The sequence below is a fragment of the Halichoerus grypus genome, chromosome 10 (genome assembly GCF_964656455.1).
Source record: "Halichoerus grypus chromosome 10, mHalGry1.hap1.1, whole genome shotgun sequence".
Lineage (NCBI taxonomy): Eukaryota > Metazoa > Chordata > Mammalia > Carnivora > Phocidae > Halichoerus > Halichoerus grypus.
Window position 1 is genome coordinate 15505976 of NC_135721.1, and position 27322 is coordinate 15533297.

The 27322-nt window shown below is 48.6% G+C and overlaps 1 protein-coding gene across 1 annotated transcript; it reads left to right on the forward strand.

The window, feature by feature from the left end:
* The first annotated feature begins 5463 nt into the window (after nucleotides 1–5463).
* On the forward strand, nucleotides 5464–15205 carry LOC118548700 (b(0,+)-type amino acid transporter 1-like). Its single transcript, XM_036112716.2, has 6 exons — nucleotides 5464–6216; nucleotides 10100–10233; nucleotides 10410–10539; nucleotides 11706–11830; nucleotides 13855–13942; nucleotides 14443–15205. Exons 1-6 carry the CDS (start codon nucleotides 5464–5466, stop codon nucleotides 14674–14676), a joined length of 1464 nt encoding a protein of 487 aa, XP_035968609.1. The 3' UTR covers nucleotides 14677–15205.
* The last annotated feature ends 12117 nt before the right edge of the window (nucleotides 15206–27322 follow it).

Genomic DNA, 27322 nt, shown 5'->3' on the forward strand with positions numbered 1-27322 from the left:
GGGGCACGCCCGCAGAGCAGCTGATTAACAGGAAGACTGGCTCACAGAGCAGTGTAAGCATCCCCGGGGGCCTTGGGGATATTGGGGAAGGAGAACCACTGGGAAGGACTGGCCTTCTTGCTCCCTTGGTGTGGGGGGTGGCGGGTACAGAGGCAGATTCCCCTTACAGGCAACAGAACGCAGGATTTGAGACTGACCCCTCACTTGGACTTGCTTCTTCCAAAGCCCTGCAGCTAATTGTTTTTTTTTTTTTTACATAAAAAATCGAGATGAAATTAACATAACATAAAATTTGCCATTTTAACCATTTAAAGGTACAGTTCAGTGGTTTTTAGTATATCCATAATATTGGACTATACATAATATTGGATCATCAGTACTATATAATTCTAGAATATTTTCATTGCCCCAGAAAGAAACTCCATTCCCATTCTGAAGCAGTCCCTAGCAATCCCCTCAGCCCCTGGCAACCACTAATCCACTTTCTGTCCCTCGGATTGACCTATTCCAGACATTTTAGGGAAATGCAGTCACATAATAATACGTGGCCTTCTGTGTCTGGCTTCTTTCACTTAGCATCATGCTTTCAAGGTTCATCCATGGAGTAGCATATTTCAGTACTGCATTCTTTTTATGGTCGAATAATATTCCATTGTATGGATATGCCACATTTTATTTATCCATTCATCAATTGATGGACATTTGGGTTGCTTCCACCTTTTGGCTATTAAGAATAATGCTGCTATAAACATCTGTGTACAGGTTTTTGTGTGAATATGTCTTTAGTTCTTATGGGTATATATCTGGAAATGGAATTGCTGGGTCATATGGTAAGTTTATTTTTAAATTTTTGAGGAACTGCAAATTGTTTCCACAGTGGTAACACTGCTTTATATTTCTAATAGCAAATGTATGAGGGTTCGCATTTCTCCACATCCTCATTAAAATTTCACATTTTTTGTTTTTCAATTATAGCCATCCTAGGGGTATGAAGATGTATCCCATTGTGGTTTTGATTTGCATTTCCCTAATGACTAATGATATTGAACATCTTTTCATGTGCTTGGTGGCCATTTGACTGTCTTTGGAGAAATGTCTTTTAAATCATTTGCCCATTTTTAAATGGGCTTGTTTCATGTTTTGTTGTTGTTGTTGTTATTGTTGAGTTGTAAGAGTTCTTTATATCTTCTGAATACTAGACTCTTGTCTGGTCTAAGTTTTGCAAAGGTTTTTTTTCCCTTTCTGTGGGTTTTCTTTTCACTTTTTTTTTTTTTTTAAGATTTTGTTTATTTATCTAGGAGAGACAGTGAGAGAGGGAACACAAGCAGGAGGAATGGGAGAGGGAGAAGCAGACTCCCCACTGAGCAGGGAGCCCAATGTGGGGCTCGATCCCAGAACCCTGAGACAGACCATGACCTGAGCCAAAGGCAGACACCCAACCTACTGAGCCACCCAGGTGCCCTATTCTTTTCACTTTTTTGACACCATCTGATGAGCAAAAGTTTTAAATTTTGATGAAGTCCCATTTATTTTTCCTTTGTAGCTTATGCTTTTGGTGGTGTATTTAAGAAACTATTGTTCAATCCAAGGTCATGGTGATTTGCAACTATGTTTCCTGCTAAGAGCTTTATAGTTTTAGAGCTTACATTTAGGTCTTTGATCCATTCTGAATTAATTTTTATGTATAATGTGAGACAGATTCTTCATGTAGATACCCCGTGCCCCAGCAGCATTTGTGGTTTTCTTTTAAGTTAGATAGGAAAGGGGCACCTGGGTAACAGAGTCTGGTAAGCGTCCAAATTTTGGTTTCAGCTCAGGTCATGATCTTGGTGTCATGAGATGGCGCCCCGAGTTGGGCTCCCTGCTCAGCGTGGAGTCTGCTTGAGACTCTCTTTCCCTCTCCTTCTACCCCTCCCCCCTGCATGCGTGCACTCTCTCAAATAAATAAATAAATAAATAAATAAAATCTTTAATAAATAAATAAATTAGATAGGAAAAATTAATTATACTGTCTTTCTATTTGTCTATGTTGATACTTTTGTCCGTGTTCTTTATTTCTTTGTGTGGATTTGAGTTACTGTGTAGTGTCCTTTCATTTCAGCCAGAAAGACTCTCTTTGGCCCTTCTTGGAGGGCAGGTCCGCTAGAAATGAACCCTCTCAGCTTTTGGCTATCTGGGAATTTCTTCTTTTTTATCTTGAAGGAGGGTTTTACTGGAAATATAATCCGTGGCTGACCTTTCCCTCCAGTACTTTGAAGATGCCATCTCACTGCCTTCTGGCCTCCATGGTTTCTGATGAGAAATCAGCTGTTAATCTTGTCCAGGAACACTTGTACCAGATGATTTGCTTCTTTCTTGCTGCTTTAAAGATTCCCTCACGGTCTGACTTTTGATAGTTTGATTATGAGGTGTCTGTGTATTTCTTTGAGTTTATTCTATTTGGAGTTGAACTTCTTGGATATGTAAATTAGTGTTTACTCATCAAATTTGGAGAGTTTTCCACCATTATTTCTCTGAATAGAAGTTAACATAACTTCATTCATCTCCATAGGATAATGGGACCTGAGGGCGTTTGGTCTATTCTCGTGAACACTTTTGTGGGAGGATCATGAGCCCCATTTTCCTGATTGGAAATGGAGATAATAAAGATCCCATCGAATGCACAGTGATGTAAAACACAGTTCTCTGGCTCTTGGGTGCTGAATTTCTTCCTAAGCCATCCATTTTACTGAGCCGCAGACTGGGTCCCTCAGCTACCCCACCACCTGTGCTGGCAGCAGAGGGACGCCATAGGCTCAGCTCTGCCTCAGAGGTCCCTTCCTTACAGGCAGGCTTGACCCTGGAGCTGAAGACCACACGTGTCAGATTCTGGAAGGGTAGCGGGAGTTGCTCATTGAAGCCCATAGAACTTCAGTGTCTCTAGTTCTTTCCATTCAGGAAGAGCCCTGAGGAGAGCCCTTCTCTACTTGCTTCCACTCATCATCCTCTTCGCTCCATTCCTGGCTGGTTCTAGCTCCTTTGCCTGGCATTTAGGGTCCTCCTCTTTAGACACACTGCTTGATAAGATGAGTCATTCAAAACAATCTTTATGTTCTCCCAATGTTCTTCAGGTCACAGGAACCTCCATATCTTTGTAGTAAAGAATTTAACCTTGCCCCAGGAGAGGTCTGGCCCTTGCCTTCAGCTTCTGGGAGGTAATCTCTAAGCCTTTGGAATGTCATGCCTGATTACAGTGTCTTTATTTGCCTGGGGGCCTTGGGCCAGCCAGATAGTAACAATGTGATTTTTGGATAGGGGCTTTGGGTCATGAAATAGCAGCTTGATCTCCTGAGGGGCTGGGAACTGAAGTCAGCCACATGAGCAGTCAACCATGTCTATGCGATAGGACCCCTATAAAGAGTGGACACCAAGGCTCGGGTGAGATTCCCTGGTCGGCAATATGGTGGGCTTATTGTCACACAGTAACGCCTGGAGAATAATGCTGTCCTGACTCCACAGGGAGAAGAGAACTGGAAGCTCTATGTTTAGAATTCTCTTGGATCCTGCCCTATGTCTTTCCTCCCTTGGCTGACATTAATCTGGATCCTTTAAGTATAATAAAACATTACTTGAGTATAAAAGTTTTTTGTGAGTTCTGTGAAGCTTCCTAGCAAGTTATTGAACATAAGGATAGTCTTGGGAACCTCCACTCTTGCCATCGGTTTTAGAGGTAAGGGTGGTCTTGTGGACTGTCTTCTGACTCTGCAGTTGGCACCCACTAGCAACAGCCCCTGGAGAAGAAGAGTGTCTTATTGACTACTTTGCTATGGCAGGAAGGAAGCTGACTTTCTTTCCTGAGCTTCCGGGACTCTCTACTTTCTTATCTTCTTTCCCTCCAATTCTTGTAGCTCCTTTTCTTCGTAATTACTTCTCTGCCTTTTTCTCTCTTCCTACTGGATAGGAATCTTGGAGGACCTCCTTCTGAATGTTGGAGGGTCCCCTCTTCAGGATTTTCTGAAGAAGATGGCTCTACATTGTCTGAGGACCTATGTCAAGCAGGCTTCCACGCAGCAAGGGGAGGATGCACACCCCAGGAACCACTAACAGCAAAGCTCCTGCATCTGTCAAGACCTTTATTAATTGCACATGTACATGAGATCCAAGTAGCCCATATGGCTGGCTACCTTGAGCTAGGTCTGCCTGTTTGGGAGACTGTAAGTACCTTTCTGCTCACTTTGGGTATCAGCATCTTTACTCCAAATGCTAGTGAGTTTCACTGACCTTTCTATAACAACATTGGTAAAGGTTCTATAACCCAAGATTTAAAAAATAGAAAGGAGGGTTAATAAAGAAGTTATACACTATATCCTAAAATGAACATTATTCATAAATCAATGAAATACATATTTAAATTTATATACATATATAATATTCATATATATATATATCTGAAACTAGGGAACTAATGAGACTCTTAGGCACATAGTAAGGGCTAACATTTCAGGAACGCCTACTCCATTTCATCTACCATTCTAGCTGCTTTGAATGGACTATGCTATTTAATCCTTAGAATAACCCTATGCGGTGGGTACTGTAATTAATTGACAGATGAGTAGGGTGAGGTTCAGAGACCTTGTCTGAGTTCACATAACTATGAGGGACTAGAGCCGGGATTTGAATGCAGGATCCCATTCCAGACCCTGTACCTTACTTTTAACCACCTGCTCCCTTCCTGCTAGGGGTACAAGTTCTTTTCTGTACTATTTGAATTCTCTTCTTTGATCATCTTGGTTCTTCCTTAAAGCAGGGCTCATGCAATTTTATTTTATTTTATTTCATTTTTAAAGATTTTATTTATTTATTTGACAGAGAGATACACAGAGAGAGGGAACACCAGCAGGGGGAGTGGGAGAGGGAGAAGCAGGCCTCCCGCGGAGCAGGGGAGCCTGATGCGGGGCTCGATCCCAGGACCCCGAGATCATGACCCGAGCCGAAGGCAGATGCCTAATGACTGAGCCACCCAGGCGCCCCAGGGCTCATGCAATTTTAATTGGAATCCTGATAAAATAGGGATTTTATTGCTTGGCTGATAAAACTACTGCAGAGATTTTTTTTTTTTTTTTTAGGTTCCTGATGTGCCGGTGCTGAGCATTCTTACTGTTGGCACAGAGCACTCGTCCAACTGTTATTCCACACACAGTGTTGTGGAATTGGGCAGCAGGGATTTCTACTAAATCCCTCTTTCCTTTCCTTGATCTTTCCTGGGTTACATTGGCAAACAGCTCCTGCAAACTGCCGATACTGGACTGGTAGATCGGTGAAGGCTCAGTCCCTTCTAAATGCCATGCCCTGGTAGCCTGGTCTCTGGTTCAGACTTCTTCAAGTGCTGTAATCATTAACTCCTGCAGGAAGCTCACAAGACGGATTATCTATCAGAGCATCTGCTTCTGCTCAACTAGACACAGTGACTACTGAAGTCCTGAGATGGAGAGGAGTCAGGAAAGAGATGGCGGTGAGGGGGTGGCAGGACGGGAGCCAGGTGGTGGGGGGCTAAGGCTGAGGAGGGAGATTGGCCTGTGGAGTGCTGTGTCCCTGATTGCTGGCTGTATGATCGGCTCTGGCATCTTCATGTCACCACAGCGGGTCTTGGTCTACATAGGCAGCCCTGGGGCCAGTCTTGTGGTCTGGGCAGTCTGCGGTCTCCTGGCCATGATGGGTGCCCTGTGCTATGCTGAGCTGGGTGCTCTGGTTCCCAAATCCGGGGGGGAATATGCCTATATCTTGCAAATCTTTGGCTCCTTGCCAGCCTTCCTGGTCATCTACACGTTTGTGCTGTTGGTCAGACCAGCCGCCATCGCTGCTGTCTCTCTGAGCTTTGCTGAGTATGCAGTGGCTCCCTTCTACCCTGGCTGCTCCTCGATGCCCCAGGCTGTGCTCAAGGGAGTGGCTGCCACCTGCATCCTGTTGCTGATGCTGGTCAACTGCTGGAGCTCGCGGCTGGCCACCATGCTGACGAATGTATGCACGGTCGCCAAAGTGTTCTCGTTGTTGGTCATCGTGGGGGGTGGGGCTGTGGTGCTGGGCCAGGGCCATGGCTACACGGAAGCCTTTCTGTTTGCCTTCCACAATACCACGCAGCAGGCCGGGCGCATCAGCATGGCCTTCTACCAGGGCCTGTGGTCCTTTGATGGCTGGAATAATGTCAACTACGTGGTGGAGGAGCTCAAGAATCCAAAGGTGAGTCCATGATACTTCTTCAGGGCGTGAAATCTCCAGAAATCAGCAGTTTCAAGTATTGAGCTGACTAGGACCATGAGACATCGGCTAAAAATGGGGGCTCCCTTCTTGCAGTCGTGAATGCCAGCCCACCATCTACCTTAATTTGTTTATGGAATTATATGAACAATAACTTCCCAAGTGAGCACGGAACTTTATAGGTCTCATTTGCCCTGTGAGGTAGGTACTCTGCCTCCATTTTTCACAGGGGAAAACTGAGGTGTAGAAAGGGGGAAGTGATTCTGAGGGCATACGACTAGCAAGAGGCCATGCTTGATGACTCAGCTTGTTATCTATCTTGATAGCTGGAACATGTGGACTCTTGAGTTTGGAAATTAACTCTTTGCAGTAAATATATTTGCTTAGGTTACTACTTGTTTTCTTTTTCTTTCTTTCTTTCTTTCTTTTTTTTCCTGCAGGAGTCTTTAATTCTTAGAGGATGAGAACTGAGTCTTTTCCTCTACATCCTTGAGGCTGGCTCAAGGGCCTTTACATGTCTCAGCTCTCAGTAAAGGCTCCCTGGATGGGGGGTTTGGGAGAATTTGGGAGGAGAAGAGGAGCTTGAAGACTGAAGTCCAAGAGCAGAGAGAGACTGGGGTGAGGGCCAGGAGTCCTGGGATCTAGCTTTTATTCTTGCATGTAAATCCTTGTGCTTCAGTTCCTGGCCCGTAAACAGGATCATCATAGCTGCCCCATCCACCTCATGGGGCTTTAAGGTATCAAATGGCATAATCACTTGTGGATGGAGAATCAACAGCTGTAATTTCAGGTGAATGGTTAGTGTGGGCTCAGGTTGGCTCTGGGGTGGGATGGGGGCTATCGGGAGTTCATGGGGAGTAGACTACTTTCTCTGAACCCAGGCCCTGAGCTCAGAGCTGGTCCAGGGAAAGAGCAAGGGGCCCAAAGATGAGTGAGACAAGCTCCCACGCCATAGAGCATGGATTAGCCAGCTTTTTCTGTAAAGGATCAGAGAGTTAATATTTTAGGTTTTGCAGGCCATGAGGTCTCTCTGTCAAGATTACTCAACTCTGTTGTAGCATGAAAACAGCCATAGGTAAACAGATGAGTGTGGCTGGGCTCCCAGAAAAGTTTATTTACAAAAACAAGCAGCAGGCTGGATTTGGTCCATAGGCGGTAGCTTGCTGAACTCTGCTGTTAATAGAGCATTTTTGACAAATGTGGGTTTCAAAGCAAAAACAAAACCATGCCTCTGAATGCTGGGCATTTGAAATGCTGGTTCTAACTCTGCCTTCTGAAGCACATGTTAAGTGTATCTTCGTGTCACACTTTTTTCAAGAAACTGCAGAACCTATGCCAAACCTGGGCCAGCCTTATGCCCAGAACCCTGGAATTTAAGCAAAGAGTTAAGGGGTTCAAGAATGAAACCAGGAAATCTCCCTGTTCTTGTGGTGCATCTTGGGGCTTTGCTGTCATAGCTCATTAGCTGGCAGGTGGGCTGTCTAAGATGAGTCAAGTTCAAAAGCATATGAAGTCCCCTTCCCTGTGACTTGGCATGTGGCTGGGTCATGCATGATGAGTGCTTGCCTGCTGAGAGCCGCTCATGACAAGGCCCGCAGTGGGGGCAACCCAGGACTCTGCTCCACCGGCCCATTTTTGCTACAAGTGGTATCTTCTGGCCCCAGGTAGAACACACTTCCAGCAGTGGGAAGATGAGGAATTCAGTGCCATGCCTACGTGGTGGTTGGGGCAACTTCCTTTGCTTCCAGATCCCCTTCCGGATTTGAGAGCTGGAGGGGACGTGGAAGGACCCATTTTATGTGAGAATCCATTGCCGTCCTCCTGGCTTCCCTTGCACATGTCTGTCACGTGATCTGCTAGGTCAGCTGACCAGCCATCCTGGTTGCCCGGGGCTGAAGAGTTCCCAGGGATGCTGGACTTTGGGGGCTAAAAGCAGGAAAGTCTCAGGCAAACTGATGAATTGGTCACCCTACCTGGCCTCTGCCCTTAGAAGACAGGACAGGATGGGACAGAGGCTTGGATATCAGAAAGTTTGCCTCCATTTTCTGCTGCAACTCAGAAAAAAGAGATCCCCAGGAGAGCAGTCAGGCAGGCCTCCCGTAAGCAGAGGGCTAGCGCTGAACCTTGAAGGGCTGATGAGGTTTGTGGCAAAACAGCCACATAGAAGCAGTGTGAACACGAACCCAGAGACCCGAAAGAACGGGGCATGTTTGTGTCTCAAGGACATTTGAAGGGGGCATGAGGACAGGCCCAGAGATCACTACTCTGTCCTCAGTGCCCCCATGCCCTTCTTCCCATGCTTCCCTCCAGAGTTTTTTGTGGGGAGATCTTAGCCCTGGCAGAAAGCTCTGGAAATTGCTTTCTATATAATGTTGAAGAACAGAAGATACGCTAACCAGGGGCAGATGCCTAAATGGGGGAGGGTCCTCCCTAGTGGTGGGCCAAGGAGGTCTGTGTGGGCCTGTGGTACAGCCCTCCCAGGGACAGCACCTGTGTCACGTCTGGCGGAGACCTCCCTGCCTCTTGGTACGGCATGACCTCTTGTTTCATGCTACAGTGTGTCAGTAACAGCAATGCCGGGTTCTGGTGTCCTGTTTGGTACCGAGGGGAGAGGCTCTGGGCTCCTCAGTGCTTGCCTGCCCCCCAAAAGGTAAGCCAAAGGACACCTAGAGAAAGCCCTCCATGAGGCTGGGGGTGTTGTAGCATGCTTTTCCTTCTTTGAAGTGTGCTCCTACTTTGGAGTCTAAAGATGTCTATCCAGGGTGCCCCACACCTGGGGAATGTTGAGTAGAGTTCTGTGGGTCTTGAGGGAGACCCCTTCCTTCCATTTGCTCCTGGCTCCAGAATGACAGCCAGGGCTGGCGGTGTGAAGTGGAAGGGAGTACATTCTGATTTACCCGGTTTTCATGGATTCCTCCATTTTTATTGGATGCCTGCTCAGTACCTTAATTTTATTGTTTTTAAAGATTTATTTATTTTAGAGAGAGAGCAAGAGTGAGCACGAGCAAGAGGGGCAGAGGGAGAGGGAGAGAGAATCTCAAGCAGACTCTGCACTGAGGACCCTGAGATCATGACCTGAGCTGAAACCAAGAGTCGGACGCTTAACCAACTGAGCCACTCAGCCCCTCATTACCTTTATTGGGAGACCGTGGGTCAGACTGGCACTTAGCTCCAACAGTCCAGACTGCTCCAAGTGCCCACAGCCCCTCTGTCCAGGCCCTTCTTTCCCTTCCTCTTTGCTGACCCTCACACCTTGCAGAGAGGCAGCGCAGTGGGGAGTCCCACTTTACAGACCCCCAATTTCCAGTTGAGGAGACTGAGGGGCAGAGTGGAACCCCTGGGAGTAATGGCCCTCAGTCTGAGCCTGAGTCCTAGAGACCCAGAAACTAGGCAGGGTTGGCCTGGTGGTCTTGGAATATTCCAGCTGGAATGATCAATGAACAGCCAAGAACGAAGATTTTTAACTTTCTTGTCCCTTCTCTGCACCTCTGGTCTCACGGTTGCCCTTGATGGGAACGCCTCCCATCCCCACCTGCCTGAATCTCTCCCATTCTTCAAGGAGAGCCCAGCATAAGGCCCTGCTCATTCTGGAAGTTTTGGTGATAGCTCCTCTCCCCTTCCCCCTCTTGTCCCCCCCTCTGTACCTCCCCTGCTCTGACTGGTTAGTGCCCCTCAGGGCCTCCCAGCACACCTGCTCTTTGTGTGTCCACGCCGTGGGGCTGTGAGCACATGGAGGAGGGGCACACCACCTGAGTGGTCCCCTGGCATGTTCCCGTGGCCAGGATAGGCACGGACGAGCTTGTTCTGGGGGCTTGAGAAGGACCTCGCCTGCTAACACGTGGCCTCTTCTTCCCGATCTCTGCAGCAAAACCTGGTGTGGGCGCTGATGATCGCCATCCCTCTGGTCACCAGCCTCTACCTCCTGGTCAACATCAGTTACCTGCTAGTGTTGTCACCCAGTGAGATCCTGTCCTCTGATGCTATGGCTGTGAGCTGGGGGTGAGTGCGTCGAGTGACGTGTTCCTTGGCCGCCGGGCAGACAATCCAGGTTGGGGAAGGATAGTGCCCCATGTGTATTTCAACTTGCCTCTAGATGTTTTGCTTGCTCTGTTTCCTGGTGGTTGGCCTCCAGTTTGCTGCTGGAGTTCCTTCCCTTGATTCCTCTGTCGTCCTAGGAACCAGGTGCTAGGAGCCTGGGCCTGGCTGGTACCCTTGGCTGTCACACTCTCGACATTTGGCTCCGTCAATGGGACGTTCTTCGGCGGAAGCCGTGTGTGCTATGTGGCTGCAAGAGAGGGCCACCTGGTGAGAGATGGGGTCCGGGCTGGGCAAGGTCGGGGGGCCTGCAGGAGGGCATTGGAAGGACTGCAGAGGCTAAGCTTTCTCCTGCTTGAGCTTAGCTCTGAGCCCAAGCCAGGCCTGCCCCCTACAAGGCAGAGCCCTGTTCTTTCTAAGAATGGGATTAAAGCGTCCCACACCTCTCCATTTAAACTCCAGTCCTTTGACTTCCAGGTTTTGGGAGATCACCATATTGGGTCACACTGTGGAGCTTGTAGGGGATGGGGATGTTTGTGCAGTCCAGGGGTGTGGGGGCAGCGGGTGAAGCCAGAGGAGCAGAGCCAATGTATACGCTCAGGGCCCTCCCCCCAGGGACTCTGTCCCTCTGGCAGCTTTTGCAGCAATGATGCTGAATAGCAGACAGCTCCCAGATCGTAGGGGCTTACAACAGCAAACATTTCATGTCGTTCATCAGTCCCTGGGTCTACCGTGGCTCTGCTTCAGGCTGGGGTTTGGGTTCAGATTTCCTCTTTCGGGATTGTGAGTCTGTTCTTGTCTCAGGGACCCAGGCCCAAGCATATTTTTGCCTAGAGCAGGTGGCAGGGTTTCAAGAGAGCAAGCCAAACCACACAAGCGTATTTTGAGCTTCTGCTGTATTACTCGTGTTCACATTTCGTTGGCCGAGCCCAGCATCAGTGGATGGGGAACTAGACAGTATTTCTCCCATAGAGGTGGGAGAGGGAGACTGATTATTTGCTGAGTAATAATACAGTCTACCACAATAACCCACAATCCCACTCCATGCTCTGTCCATAACTGTCCTACCCTCTCCTCCCCCCTCCTCCGTCTTCCTACCCTTGGTCCCTCTTCCTGTGTTGGGGATGAGCAATAGAAAGTGGAACCACCTGGCCAGGCACCTGCTTCAGCTCTTTACACTCTAGCCCACATCCTAAGCTATTTGGGTCTTGGCTGGCCTGGAGGGATAGGCTCCCCACGCTGCACCTTGGGCCTGGTTTCACCCCATGTGAGCCACAGAGACCTACATCTGGAAGTGGTGGAAACTGGGGACTGTTAGGTTGGGCCCACTGGAGTCCAGAGTGAGTTTGGCAGGGGAAGAGGCCTGGGAGCTTCCCAGGGCAGATACCTGCTGTGGCCCCCTTGGGGGGCGGCCTGACACCTGACTTTGCTCTCAGCCCCAACTTCTGTCCATGGTTCATGTGCATCACCTCACACCAACTCCGGCCCTGATATTTACCACCGCAGTGGCTCTGATCCTGGTCCTCCCAGGAAACTTCAGCACCATCGTGAACTTCTTGAGGCAAGTGAGACTGTCTTCCCATGTTGGGTATCTCATGGCCCCTTTGTGTGCACACTCACATGCACTCATACATGTGTATAGAAGTCCCCTATGTGTGCACATTCGCGCACATGCATGTGTATATATACATATGTGCATGCATGCTTCTGGAAGCCTGAGCTCAGGGCTCCCGCACGTGCACACACATTTCAGCCATTCCCTCCCAATTATACTTCCAAAATTAAATGTGGCTCCCTCCTCTCTTGCCCTGTTTCCCAAAATTCAGTGAGGGAAATATTTCATCAAGAGGCAGACAAGCAAAAGGCTTGTATTGTCTTTGTCATTTTTTATTCTTCCTTGTTCCTTTTTTCTGTCACAGAGATCATGTTAAGGCTATCTTCAGGCTTTACTCCCCACTGCTTGTAGTTCTTGGCTGTGGTGTGATTTTCCTTTTGTCGTCTGATCTGTGCTCAGGACTCTGACCTAGCATATCTCTAGTGAACTCAAGGCAGACCCACAACCAAGCTGGGTAGGTATAATCAGTGATTGGATCAAAGTGGGGAGATGTTCTGACCCCCTTTATTAACTTCCCTGGGGCAGAAATGATGGGCTGTTGTGCTATCCAGCCATAATTTATTTTTTATTTTTTATTTTTATTTTTTTAAAGATTTTATTTATTTATTTGAAAGAGAGAGTGAGAGAGAGAAAGAGCACAAGACGGGGGAGGGTCAGAGGGAGAAGCAGACTCCCTGCTGAGCAGGTAGCCCGATGCGGGACTCGATCCCGGGACTCCAGGATCATGACCTGAGCCGAAGGCAGTCACTTAACCAACTGAGCCACCCAGGCGCCCCATAATTTTTTTTTTTAAAGATTTTATTTATTTATTTGACAGACAGACACAGTGAGAGAGGGAACACAAGCAGGGGTAGAGGGAGAGGGAGAAGCAGGCTTCCTGCTGAGCAGGGAGCCTGATGTGGGGCTCGATCCCAGGACCCTGGGATCATGACCTGAGCCGAAGGCAGACGCTTAACGACTGAGCCACCCAGGCGCCCCATATCCAGCCATAATTTTATGACCTCATCTGAAGCAGGGTCAGTGGGTGTGTCCTCACACAGGCGAGTGAGCGCAGGGTCTGGGTGTAACAGGGATTTCTCAGAGTAATTCTTCACATATCGTGTGCTCTCTTCCTTGTTGTCATAAGTATAATTAATCTTCTGGAACAGGATATAGAGTGCTTGATGTGACTTTCTTCAGAACATTAAGTAACAGACCTGGTTTTTTCTTTTTATCTTCTTCCCATGAGAAAAGATAAAATCTTTATATGGTGAGAATAAAAATCAAACCCATGCTGAGCCCAAGTTTTCTTTAGACTGAGATTTGGGGGATATGACTGAGAATGTTCCAGCACAGAGTGAGAGTGTTAGGATGATCCATCCCAATGCGGACATGATGTCTCCCCATCTTGACTGCCTCAAGAGACAGCCTGGTCTGGACCCTGTCTCCAAGGTCAGATGAGGTTTTCATCAGACCTACGTCAGCCACTCAACTACCCACAGTGGGGAAGGCAGAGGCCAGGGGCTTGTCTGGGTGCTCAACAGCCTACCCAGTCACCGACTCTAAGGTAGGAGGATCTGCTAGGAGTGTGCTGGTCCCTGAGGAGAGCACAGACTTCTTTGAGCTTCCACCAAACTCTTTTTTTTGGACACACAGATGCTCCTCCCTCCCTTTGCAAACTGTCCTCTTCTGCCCAGCCAGGGGCAGTCAAAGAAGGCCCGATCTGAAGCCAAGTGGGGGCCTGGGCTTGTATATGTGTCACTTTGTGATTGAAGATGAAAGAGGTGGGAATACCCTCCAGTGCATTCTTGTCCTTCGTGCCCCAGCCTTGCCTTCTTTCCTTAGCCTGCTTAGACGAGGGGCCTGGGGGTGGCTGAAAGGCCCCTGATGAGCTTGCACTTCTGCCCGGGTTTGCACCTACTAGGCCAGCCCCTCTTGCAGGCGCAGCCAGGGCAGGGCCTGGTAGTGAGTGGCTTCTGTTTGCCTTTCAGCTTTCTTGGCTGGATCACCTATGGAACTACCATTGGCTGTCTCCTGTACTTGCGGATAAAGAAGAAGAATCTTCCTCGACCTTACAAGGTAGACTTTGGAATAAACACTGGGCTTTTTTCAAACCTAGACTCTTGCATGAGGCAGTCCACAGACTCATCTGGGGGCTAGCGAAGGAATGTGAGAGGTGGCCCCTGTCATATTTGGTAGAAAATTTCTGTATTTCCTGGGGGGGTGGGGAGGGAGCGCTGGATCACAGGGCATTGATTCTGCTTGCTGGGGACTCATTTCTCCTGGAGGACTCTGAGGGAGAACAACAGGAGACACACGCCGAGAGGAGGCTCACACACAGTAGGATTCACAAAGCATAGAGAAGATCGAGCTGGGTCCCAAAGCCCCGGCTCCTTGGATGGCCCCCTGTAACCTGGCAGGTGGCTTCTGTGGCTGGGCAAGGTATGATGGCAGGGACTGGAAGAGGGGAGCTGGTGGCAGGTGGACGCAACAGGCAGGCAGGCAGGAGGGACAGCGCCCAGGGGCCATACACCACGTCCTGTGCCTCTCCATCATCCAGGTCTCTGTGTCCATGGCAGGTCCCCACCATCATCCCTGTCATCATGCTCCTTGCTTCTCTCTACCTGGTGCTGGCACCCATCATCGACCACCCCCAGATTGAGTTCCTATACACCTTCCTGTTCCTGCTCAGTGGCATCCCGGTCTATTTCCTGCTTGTCTACTTCCAGTGCCGGCCCAAGTGGTTGCAGATGCCCACGCTGCATCTCCAGCTGCTCCTGCAAGTGGCTCCAACCGTGAAAAACGTTGACTAAAGGACTGGCCACGTGTGCACTGTCCCTGCTGCAGACACCTCTATCCCCACTCAAGTGGTCTTGCCAGCTTTTCTGCAGGTTGGCTACGCATAATTCCAGGAAGTGACTGGAATGCTAAATACAGCTATGGTGAAGGTCTGGGGGGCATCCAACCAGGACAGCAGCCCCCTTTCTCTAAGAACTGCACCTCCGATGCAGGTGGATCTCACAGCCACCTTGGTATTACATGGCTGCCTCTCTGGGGATAGCTATTTGATATTCCAGGTGGGCAGCAATGAAATACATTCCCTTCTTTGGGGATTTTGGAGTTAGAATTCTGATGATTGCCTAATCTGAGGAACAGTAAATTCTGGGATCTATGTGGGACCATCTTCCATTATGTGGGCAGAGTAGGGAAAGCCCCTGTAGAGAGAGGAATGAACATACACAGTGAAATGGTGCTGAGAAATTATATGGTCCCCAAGAGCTGGGGGAATGACCTGAGCAGGCTGCAGTCTTGACCCCTGGCTGCTTTTCAGTTCTGGTGTCCATCCTTCCAGGGACCATCTGCCATCTGACTGTCCTTCCTGCCTTTTTATTGTCTAGGACAACGTGATACCGTATAATAAATTTCCAATTTTGGCTTAGGTGAGTTTGAATGAGTTCTTCTTTCTTGCAAATGGAAAAGCTCTGGGTCTGACAAACCTTCTTCAGGAAGACATGAGACTTTAGTTCCTATTTAAAGCCTCCAAATGGCTTGAACAGAGAAAGAAGCAAGAGACAGACCCCTGGGAGGGAGGGATTTTTATTGGCTTTGGGTGAAAGGGAGGACGGTCACATTTCTAGAAGAAAGGATGAAAAGTTAGAACAGACCTCGGAAGGCTAATGTGGTTGTAGGACTAAAGAGAGGAAGGGCGCAGAGATATCAGGCTGCCCAGGTGAAAATGTGGGACAGGAAGGATGACAACAGTGCCTGGAAAGGCTGGGGGCGCAGCTTCTGAGTCCATCAGGGAGGGCACTCAAAAAAGGAGGGACAGGGATACTGCTCAGCATCTCTCCTTCCACAGCTGCACCCAGACACCTGTGTAGGGCTATCCTTTTATCGCCCAGATATGGAAAAGGCTCCCACAAGCTCTTTCTGCTAAGTTTTCTTCTCCCATCAACCAATTCTCCATTTTTCCAACACCAACTGGGTGTCCAGTGATTCCGTTCAATTCTGACACTATCTGAGTTAATGCAGATCCCCAAAGCTAAAGGGCTCAGGCACCAGGGGCAGACAGCAGTCTCAACTCTTGGGTCCCCCAATCACCCATGCTTCGGCCCTACTTGGTTAAGCCCCTCCCTTCATGGTCGGTCACTTGCTAGAATGACTCAGGACCCTGGAAAACACTTTATTTACTATTATCAGTTCATCACAAAGGATTCAACTCAGGAGGAGCCCAGTGGAAGAGATGCGTAGGGCAAGGCACAGGGGCAGGGGTGCAGAACTTCCATGCTATGCTTTCTTTGGATACGTCACCCTCCTGGCACCTTGATGTGTTCACCAACCTGGAAACTCTCTGAAATCTGTCCTTTAGAGGTTTTTATGGAAGTTCCATTTATGTAGGTGGATCAATCATTGGCCATGGTGATTGAATTCAATCTCCAGCCCCTTGGCCCTCCCCAGAGGTCAGGGCTGGGGTGGGGCTGAAAGTTCCAACCCGCTCATCTGTCTTGGACTTTCTGGAAACCAGCCCCCATCCAGAAGCTATGGGGCGGGGGGTGGGGGGTGGGGGGTGGAGACCAGCCACCAGTCATCTCATTAGCATATAAAAGACACATCACTCCAGGGATTCCAATGCTTTGGGAGCTGTGGGCAAGGAACTGGGGAAAAAAAGACGTAATACTTATTTTTTGTTATACCATCCTTCTGAACTGTGAACTCTTTATCAGTGCTGTTCCTGAGGACACATTGCCTGTGAAATTCCAGGAGAATCTTCATATCTTTTTCCCCAGCAGCACAGCCTAGCTTAGAGAAAAGAAAATTATAAGAGGCTGGGTCTATCCAGTTCCTTGTCAAAGGAGACCATGGATCAGGCTGAAAGTCCCCAGGGAAAGCTCTGAACACCTGGGGGAAGAATTAGTCCTTTCCTCTTTTGGGTCCCACCGAACTGTGCTCTTGTCTCTCGTGAACCTCACCGGGCCATGTACCCTAGTGATTGGTTGCTGTCGTGCTCCCCCCCTGGGCTGTGGGTTTGGTGAGGGTGGGTTGTTCTTAGACACGCTTGTACATCCCTCATTTCCTCTCATGCTCCTGGGCTCCTTGCTGACCAATAACGTTTGGTGAATCAAAATAATGAAATATTTGTTGAACCATGAGGGGAATGCATCACACTTATATTTTTTAGAATTTGCATGCATGGCTATCTTCCCCATAGTGCCTCCTCTGCCCTGGGCTCCCGGGCCCTGTCCTGAGAAGGTTCTCTAAGGAGGAGGGACATCTCCCAAGTCTTGAGCAGTCACATCCAGCTGCCAGTGGATGCATGCCTAGAGGTGGAAAACAGAGAGGGGAGCTGAACTACCCCAGGCTTGGCCTTGGATCATGCACTCCAGTTAGGCTGTGTCTCAGTTTGTGACTCAGTCTTCTCATCCTTCCCACAACCAACTGCCTTTTGGCTAACCGTCCTTTTGTGATGGTTCAAAGGGTCCTCCAGGCCAGGCTCGGGGAGGGCAGCTTCCTGGTCCTTGCAATTTCCCAGGACATCTTCCCTGAGCTCCTTTTCTGCCCCAGACCCCTTCCTGGGCCCCAGAGTAGTAGTGGGGAATGATCCTAGATGGAAATCTGAGATTTTTTTTTTTTTTTAAAGATTTCATTTATTTATTTGACAGAGAGAGACACAGTGAAAGAGGGAACACAAGCAGGGGGAGTGGGAGAGGGAGAAGCAGGCTTCCTGCGGAGCAGGGAACCCAATGCGGGGCTCGATCCCAGGACACTGGGATCATGACCTGAGCCGAAGGCAGACACCTAATGACTGATCCACCCAGGCGTCCCAGAAATCTGAGATTTCTTGAGAAATTAGTATACTAGACTTCCTTCCTCTGAGTTAAGAGCATGATTTCTATTGTTACTTATCGTCTATAATCAGAGATGACATAGTAAGTGTCATGATGCTGACCTTTGGATTGGAGAAAAAATGTTCTTAGTCTTGGGGACCAGGTTCGGAGTCCTCATTGTTCCTTCTAGAGAAGCAATAAGTTCCAGGAAATGTGTGGGGAAGGTGTTGGCTGGGGGCAGGGCTGTGTTCTTTAACCCTAGGTCCACCCAACAGCATCTGGATGTTTCTGTTTGGGGCAGAGCCTGGCTACTCCCAGCCATAAGCACTTAATTCTTTGGACTTCCTTTTGAACATTTACAATGTCTTCTGCTGAATACTTAGAATGGGGGAAACTGAGTTTCAAATTAATACATACAAATGAAAGTCATGGTTAAATTTTCAAACACTACAAAGGGTACAAAGTAAAAGCCAACATTTCTTACTCCATACTCCCCATTTCCAGTGCAATCAGTTTCCTTGCTTACTTCCAGAAAGCTTCCGCACATGCACGTAAACCATGGTAGAGTCCACTGCTGCTTTGCTCATTAGAGTAATCACGACCTCTTCAGTTCTACCTGTTGAGGAGAAGCAGTTCTTTTTCCTTATCTCCGTCCCTAGACCAGGGTTCTGAGTCCCCTACTGTGGTGGTCATATACTGTTCATTATCCTTTAGCTCTCCTTCTGACCACATGGTAGGATTGCAGTTCCTGTCCCCTTGGAGTTAGATGTGACCATAGGACTTGTTTGGGTCAATAAAATGTGAGTTGAAATGATGTACGTTCTTGCTAGGGTGAGGCTTCAAGAGCCAGTGCACAATGTCCTGCATTTTCCATTTCCCTCTGCTTTGGGGCCTGGCAGTGTCCTCATGGCTGCTCTGTTGGCCTGGGTCCTGATATAACAATGGTATGGAAGAGGCCAGCCCCCAGCCAACCCTACGTGGGCATGTAGTGTGAGCAAAATTAACTTTTGTTGTTTAAACTACCGAGATTGGGGGATGTTTATTACTGCAGCATAATCTAACCCATCCTGACTGTTCATCACTCCTCCACTCACGAGTCTTACAAGTAAGTGCCCAGGACTGCTGACCAATTGAGCTGGGCCTCAATTTGAGAGTTGCCAAGGAAAGCACATGTGATGTGAGCTCATCCTCTCCCCCAGCTCTGGGCTGTCTCTCCTCCTCCCTCTCATGTCATTCCTGTCAATCCTCGTCTGCCTTCCCTGTCCTTCTCCTGCTGGCCACCCCTCCTCCCATCCCCCCTCCTTTTCTTCTTTTACTTTCCACAGTCACACGGTCTTAATTTGCCTCAAGGGGAAGAAAAACTGGTTCTGCAAATACGCCTAAAAGAAATTTTGCTAGTGAGGGCTTTTGAATCTTTGTTCCTGTTTGGGTGTGCACTGAAGAAAGAAAAACTGTCCAGCCCAGCCCTTGGGTACCAGTAAGGAAGACAGAAGGAGGTAAACACACATACAAAAGCCAGCAGATTATTACTTTGAGACATCACCCTGATGCAAACAGATAAGCACATACTAACACCATCCCGTTTAAAATAGCAGTGGGCTATACTCTAGATTTTTCTAAAAATTCCTTAACAGTTAATGTGGGAGAGCTTTTTTATATAAGACTTTTTTTTTATTAGCACATCTCTTTTTAATGGATGCTTAGTATTATTGGCTTATTGTTCATGGGTATTCCCTTGTTTCCACTTTATCATATTACAAGCAAAGCTAGAGGGACCACCTTCGTATATAAAAAAGTGATGATCCAAAAATAGATACCCTCTTTCTTCCCGAATCATCATTGTTTCCTCTATGTTATAGTCATCCTCCTGAATTAGTATTTGCCATTATTTTTTCTATAAATGAAATCTGTGTTTTAGGTGTAGGAAGATATATCTAAACCATAAAGTTATTGTGACATGGACCGTGAACTTTGTCAACTACAGAGTGTCTGTGGAACATAGATGCTCTTAAATTATCGTTGTTGATTGGTTTCATTTATGTAAACTCTGGACTGAAACTTTTTGTAAAATGAAGAATCTCAGAACTTTCTTTAAAATATCTCTCACACTGACCCGCAGAATGTGTCATGTAATCAGGACTCTTGGGAGTGAGTATAAAGCATTTGGGAACCCTTAAAATAGCTAAATAAATTAAAGAAAAACATTTTGCAAGCCATCTCTGACTATGTCCCCTTAGGAAACACCTTTTTTTGGAATAAAGTTTAGATTTGTATATCTACGTTTTTCATTTTAGACCCAGAAATGCTATACAATTTTTTTAAGGTAGAAACTGATTGATGTTCTATATATAAAAGAAAGGTCAGAATTTTATTGCTTTGGTCCAAAGGCCTTTTCAAGCCCTTCAGAAAAAATGCCAGAAACAAAGCTATCTTTAAAACATAACACAAAAGTAGAACAGAAAAGACAGATTTCTGAGTGTAAGAGCAAATGGCATCTTTAGACCATTTCCCATTTTGGGCTATCAGATCAGTCTATCACCAATGCCCGGTGATCTGGTCAGAGATGAAAAGGCCGAGAAACAGGTGGTGAGACAGGAGCCGAGTAGAAAGATAGCCACTTGTCACTGGGTCTCCCAGGCCTGTCCTGGGCCCTCCCTCCGGCCCTGGGGGCTGTGAGAGGGACACAGGAGCCTGGGTGACCCTGAGTTACTGCTTTCACACGGCGACCCTGCTCCAGGGGCCCCATCTCTGGCTGGGATTCACTGATCGTGGCTCTGCTCACGACTGTTAATTGTCACAGCCCAGGGAGTGGCCCCATGAGTGCAGCCTGGGTAACTTGGTGAAAGTGTTATGATTCATGGAAATAGGGAAGAGGGACAGATTTGGAGGAAAGGGAGGCTTTAATTTTGCTCAGTTTGGAATGCCATGGAATTTTCTTGGGAGATAGTTGGGTGAGTTTGCATATCTGGAGCTCAAAAGCCTCCGCTAGAGAGTAAAGGTGGAAATCGAAGCCACGGGAGCGAGTAAGAGAGTTGAAGACAGAAGTTTTTGATGCCGCAAATAAGCTATTGACTGACCAACCTCCTAGAAATCTACCAGGCCTGTTTTAATAGTACCCCCCTATCCTCTACCACATATACACATATGTGTACTTCTCACATTCCGGTCCCAACACCCACACCTCATGCTGAAGAATCGAGTGGGCATCACTCAGAGGAGCTCTTAGAGAATTTCCTCTTGATATAGGGGTGGGGGCTTGGTCCATGCCACCTCCAAGCTACTCAGAGGATAGCCAGCTCCCCTGTTGTCTGGGGGGCACGGTTGCCACCCCCTTTCCTTAGAGCCACCCCGCCCCCTAACCTGCCATGTTCAGGGGCCTGGCCCTGGGCCTAGCCTTGGTGACATCGGAACAAACCACCAGTGCTTGGAAGGCAGAGGGGGTGTTGGAGTGTGTGGGTGCTTTGGTTCCCTGCCTTGCACTAGAGCTCCCCTGGCTCAGGCGCTCCCGGTTGGTCCCCACCTCCCAGGGCCTGGGGTCTTGTTTCTGAACTGCCCCAGGGCTGGCTCTTGTCCCCAGCCGCTCCTCTCTGGTACCAAGTGCTGGGCATGAGGGCCATTTGCACACCTGACTTTCTGATGCTTCCTGCCCACAGCCTCTCAACTCCTGCTCCGAGGTGCAGAGCGCCGGAGGCCTCACCTGATGCTTCGGGCTGTCTGGCTCTCGCTGGGGGAGCTGGCAGGACAGCGAACAGACAAGAGGGAGCAAGTCCCTTCTGTCCTCCTGCCTGCCAGTCAGCTTGTAGAGCCCCCTGTCGGCAGGACCTACCAGGAACCAGCTGACAAAGGGGGATCCGGGAATTTGCAGCTCCTGCCCCAGCAGCCCGAAGCAGGGAAGCCTGGGTCTGGAGCTGAGACACCCTAGCTTGAGGACTAACTAGCACCGTGTCCTGCCACTTTTTTTTTTCTGGCAAGCTCTTGCCCATCCCCAGGTCTTAGCTCACGTGTGGTTTTCTCAAGCCAGCTTCCTTTGGACCCAGTGTCCTCTTGGTGTCTCAGAGAGTCCCGTGCTCACTTCTAACCAGCACGAGCCAACTGGCAGGAAAGCCCTCGCCTTTGTTGTCTGCCACCCTTACTTGGCTGCGAGCTTCTGGAGGAGAGAGACTTTGTCTGGCAACTTGTAAACTTCCCAGGAAGTCTCTGCTGAACCGTAGTTCCTGAGGTTGTAAGTGCGCTGTGGGAGAAAGCTAGGGAGTAAGTGGGGAGTGTTGGTTTTTTTTTGTTTTTGTTTCTGTTTTTAAAGATTTTATTTATTTATTTGACAGAGAGAGACACAGCGAGAGAGGGAACACAAGCAGGGGGAGTGGGAGAAGGAGAAGCAGACTCCCCACTGAGCAGGGAGCCCGATGCGGGGCTCGATCCCAGGACCCTGGGATCATGACCTGAGCCGAAGGCAGATGCTTAACGAACTGGGCCACCCAGGCGCCCCAACAATCATACTCTTGATAAAACATTACTTCCATAGTAGATCAAGTTCCATCACATTTCTTCTCTCTCGGGAATAAAATCTCTTTTCTTTTGGTGAACTGAGCCTCCCAGCTCTGCAAATACATAGTTCTAGAAGAGGCTGCAGAACGTCGTACTAATATCCACCAAGTGGACATGGGACCCAAGTGGGACCAATGAGAACTCTCTCTGGGATTTTTCAGGTTGGTACTAACAGTGAGGGAGGTGCCTCTTGGGAGGTGAAGCTGGGAGATGCTCCAGGCTTAGGGAGAAGCTCGTCTGCCAGAGAAAGAAGCCGGTTCACACAGAGACGCTGGCATGGGGAAAAGGAGAGAGCCTCCATTCTCTGCCCTGGGTCTTGAGGCTCTGAGCTGGTAAATTCCTCTTTGGCCTCATCTAGTTTGCCTGGTTTCTCATGCTTGTGAGTAAAAGGGCCCTAACTAATAGCAACTTAGAGTTTCTAACACCCTTTCACAGATACTTGATTCTTACTACCCTGAGGAGGCAGGCAAGGTAAGAACCAGATCCCCATTTTTTAGAAGGAAAACTGAGGTTGGGAGCAGCTAAGTGAATGCCAAGCACCAAGGGAATGGTGGAGCTGGCAAAGCAGTGGGGCGGGGCGGGCCGTGGGGGGCGGGGTTGCCCCTCGGGCCAAGGTTTTGTTTACCCTTCCACCTTGCGCTTCCAAGGAACCCTGTGGAGGGGTCTCAGCCCCACACCTCCCTCAGTAGCTTTGACCTGGCCTTTGCCTCCACTCATTCTTAGTCTGCTTGACGTGGGGCCTGCGGGGCTGGGGGCCTGTCTCTGCAGGGGAGGGGAGGACAGACCACCCTGGAGCTCACAGGGCCGTGTGGAACAGAGGTGCCTGGGTGCAGCGGCAGGACTGCCTACATGCTGGAAAGCTGCATGGGGGGCCAGCAGCAAACTGCACCCAGGGCTGGGGTGTCTACCTGCACAGTGCCCCACCCCCTCCTGGGCACCTTGAGGGCCTTCAGGGGAGCTCCTCCTCTTGCCAAGCCAGATCTGGGGTTCTCTGTCTGGTCTGGGCCCCAGCACGGGGAGGAAATGGGTGTAGGGGCCTCTTCTCGCCCAGGGACTGGGAAAGCAGAGGCACCTCTGGGTCTGGAGCTTGGCGATCCAGTTCGGGATTGCCAAATGTCAGACCCGACTATTACTCTGAATCTTAGTTTAGAATCTTCTTCACCCTGGCAAGAAGAGCAGGGAGGCTGCCAGGAGAGGGGCCTTCCTGTTTACTGTCGGTGTCAGGGATGGTCTGAGAGGGACAACCTGCCGTGGTTCATGTGGGCTCTGACGTCTCCCAGCCTCCCCTCAGGCTGACGTCCTCCCACCCCCCCACCTGGTCCAGGACTTCGAGCCAGGCCCGTGCGCCCTGCAGCCTGGCAGGTAGGTTATGCCCAGGTTCGCCCCTTTGCTCCTCTCTTGCGGCCTGAGGAGAGCACCTGTGGCCTCGCTGTCTGAACAGCCTGGCCGACGCCTGCTCACGTCCCATGCTTCGGGGGCACCCCATTTCACAAAGAAAGAAACTAGGGTTGCCAAAGTTAGCAAAAAAATAAAATAAAAAAGAGGATGCCGAGTGAACTTTGAATTTCAGATAAACAAATACTTTTTAGTGTACGTACATGCTGTATTATACCTGTGAACTCTGCAAGAGCTCCAGCCCGGGGAGCGAGGTGGCCTGAGTGGGTCCTGTGCCTGGCAGGATGGGGTTCCGGCCACTCAGCCAAGGGCTCTCTTCATCGCACAGCCTGCAAGCTGGTCGAGCGTGGCCACCCCTGTGACTCCTGCCCCGGGGGGGGACACCTGCTCCCCTCTAGGTTTGAGGACGCTGGTAGAGGAGGGGATACCGACGTCAGCCTTCCACAGCAGGAAGAGCACTCTGCAGCAGGGACATCACGGCCGTGTTCTGGACCAGCAGTACCAGCTCTGCGAGGCGGAGTTTTCCGTGTCAGCCTGACAGGGCCGTGGGGTGCCCCGACGTTTGGTCAAACATGCTCCTGGGTGTGGCTGTGAGGGTGTTTCTGGATGGGATCAGCACCTGAGTCGGTGGCCCTGGAGCTGAGGGCCTGAATAGAACAAAAAGGCGGACCCTCCCACCAGTAAGAGAGAACACCTCTGGCCCGAGTGCTTTCGAGCTGGAATGTTGGTTTTTCCTGCCTTGGGACTAAAACTGAAACGTTGGCTCATCCTGGGTATCAAGTCTGCTGGCCTTCAGCCTGGAATTAGTCCTTGCTCTCCTGGCTTGCTGACTGCAGATCTTGGAACTTCTCAGCATATATATTTCTTACTATTATTCATATATATATGTATATGTATATATATATATATATCTGAGAGAGAGGGAGAGACTTATTAGAACAAGAGATATATATCTCTTATTTGTTATATATATATTTGTTAACAGATGTGTATCTCTAATTTGTTCTTCTCTGGAAAACTCTGGCTAATACAGCATCACTGTGGACCTTGTGAGAAATGCGTGTTCCCTTGGGCTCTAATGAAACCTATTGGGTCATAAGCTTTTGGTGTGGGGCTTATCAGTCTGAATTTTTAAACAAACCCTCCAGGAAGTTCAGATGCTCACTGAAGGTTGAGAAATGCTGCTCTAAAAACAAATGTTGGGGGTAGAAGAGAGCGCCCCAAGTCCTTGACTAAGTTCTTTTAGCTGCTTCTGGGTTACTCCTGGGTTTCACTGGGCATTCTGTTTGGTTTGATTATCCTATAAATGGATCCGGACATTTGGGCTTCTAAATATCCCGGATTGGGGTGTGTGTGTGGGGGGGGGAGGAATGCAGAGGGAGAGGCCATCTACTTCTGTGTGCTAAGGGCTGACTTTGGTTTAATCAGGCACATTTTGAGGCTATACCTCTCTCCAGTAATTCAGGTTGGGACTGGCTTTTTTATTTATGGGGCCATTGTATTAGCCAGGGTTCTCCAGCAAAACAGAACCAAGTGGATATATAGAGAGACACAGATATACAGATCTAGATCTAGATCTAGATATATAAATACATAGAAAGAGATTTGTTCTGAGGAGCTGGCTCATGTGATTATGGAGGCAAGAGGAGGCCCAGGATCAGCTGACTGCAATCTGCAGGCCTAGGACACCAGTGGTGCAGCTCTAATCCAAACCTGAAGGTCTGAGCACTAGGAAGTCCTAGTTCAAGTCTTAATTCACAGGAGCGAAAGGTAGATTCCTTATTGGACTTTCAGGTGAAGAGAAGAACCAGCAACATCAGAAATTTTAAAACTCTATCCCTCTGTGAACCTCTTTCTAGCCAGAAAAGTCAGGCTGTTGGGAATTATATCATACTGACCTATTTTGGAAATTGCACAGAAGACTCTAGTTAAGGTCTCAGTGGTGAATGTTAAATTTCCATCTCTGCCCAAATTGCTCAGTGGCGGGAGACTGTTTCCAAAGATGGCTGAAGCAGTTTGTCCCATGCTCCTTTTCCATGTCCCGGGACTTTGCTGTTCCTTCAAACAAGAGGGGTGTCGACTTGTCCTCCTCTTAAATCTGGACTGGCCTCGTGACTTGCTCTGGCCAATAGAATTGGGCAGGAGTGATGCTATGTGAGTTGTAGGCCTTGCACGCAGGAGTCCTCACAGTGTCCACTTTGACTCTCTTGGCATGCTGCCCCAAACCACTGTGTAAGGAAGCTGGGTTAGCCCATTGGAGGGAGAGACCAAGTGGAGAGGAATCAAGGGGACCCAGCTGACAGCCAGCACCAATTTCCAGACGTAATTGGGAGAATAACAAATCTTTGCTGGGTGGCTTATTACACAGAAATGGCTGAATGGAACATCAGTCCTCCTGATTTTTGCATATTAATCCCATTTCCTTTTCTCTAAACAGTCGTGCCCTCCCTCCTGACTCTCTCACTGTCACACTCAGTCTGAATCATCAGAACATTCCAGAATGTCGCTATTTCCAATTATAAATCCAAAGAGAAAACAAACAAGATAAATGATTCACAGTCGCGTTGATATGTGTGCCTTTAGCTGAGTCTGGATGTAGGGGTGTTGTCAGGAACCCTATTCTTGGAAAGATGGCCACATTCACTCACCTGGGACGTGGGGCTCCCCAGGTGGAAGCTGGAGGCAGTCATTGTGCACATTTCATATACCCTTGGCTACAATTTCTACACTTGAAATGTAATCACAGATTCGTGTCCTATGAAAAGCTCCTTCCTGTGACAAAGGCCTATTTCCTAGAAACTCTTCTGGATGTACACATTGGCCTGTCCAGTTGGTTAGCATTGTTTGTGTTAAAAAAAAATTCAACTGAGTAAATTTAAAAATCAAATTGGTTTTAGTAAACAATCATGAATCAGGCAGCGCTCATCCAGAAAATTGAAGAATGCTCTAAAGGGCTGTACAAAAATGAAAGGCTTTATACGCAGAAGGTGGCAGGAAAAGGAAGTTTCTTTTTTTTATTTTTAAAGATTTTATTTATTTTTTTTGACAGAGAGAGAATGCACAAGCAGGGGGAGCTGCAGGCAGAGGGAGAAGCAGACTCCACACTAAGCAGGGAGCCTGATGTGGGGCTCGATCCCAGGACCCTGGGACCATGACCTGAGCCAAAGGCAGACGCTTAACCAACTGAGCCACCCAGGCACCCTGGAAAAGGAAGTTTCTAGCAAAGAGTGGATTGTTTCAGGCAAGATCACCTCCCTATGGGGGATGAAAGGGGTCTATTGAGCAGATTACCTCACTAGTACTAACCAGGTAATTCCAGATCAACTTAAAGTTTACATTCCTGGGAGATGCTGAAACTACATTTAGGTTAGGTGTTAAGTACTGGTTTGTTGACATGAGGCTTAGCACAAGTAACTCCATTTGGAGCTGTTGTCTCTCTCTCTCTCTCTCTTTTTTTTTTAATATTTTATGTATTTATTTGTCAGAGAGAGAGAGAGAGAGCGCAAGCGCACAAGCAGGGGGAGCGGCAGGAGGGAGAAGCAGACTCCCTGCTGAGCAGGGAGCCCGATGCGGGGCTCGATCCCAGGACCCTGGGATCGTGACCTGAGCCAAAGGCAGACGCTTAACCAACTGAGCCACCCAGGCATCCCTGTTGTCTCTTTTTTTAAACAATTGTATCAGAAAAAAACTTGGA

Excerpts from the sequence above, each read along its gene's own strand:
- LOC118548700 (XM_036112716.2), top strand. The coding sequence starts at position 5,464 with ATGGAGAGGAGTCAGGAAAGAGATGGCGGTGAGGGGGTGGCAGGACGG. Across the intron at positions 6,217-10,099 it reads AGGAGCTCAAGAATCCAAAG|CAAAACCTGGTGTGGGCGCT; the intron begins GTGAGTCCATGA and ends CGATCTCTGCAG. Across the intron at positions 13,943-14,442 it reads ATCTTCCTCGACCTTACAAG|GTCCCCACCATCATCCCTGT; the intron begins GTAGACTTTGGA and ends TGTCCATGGCAG.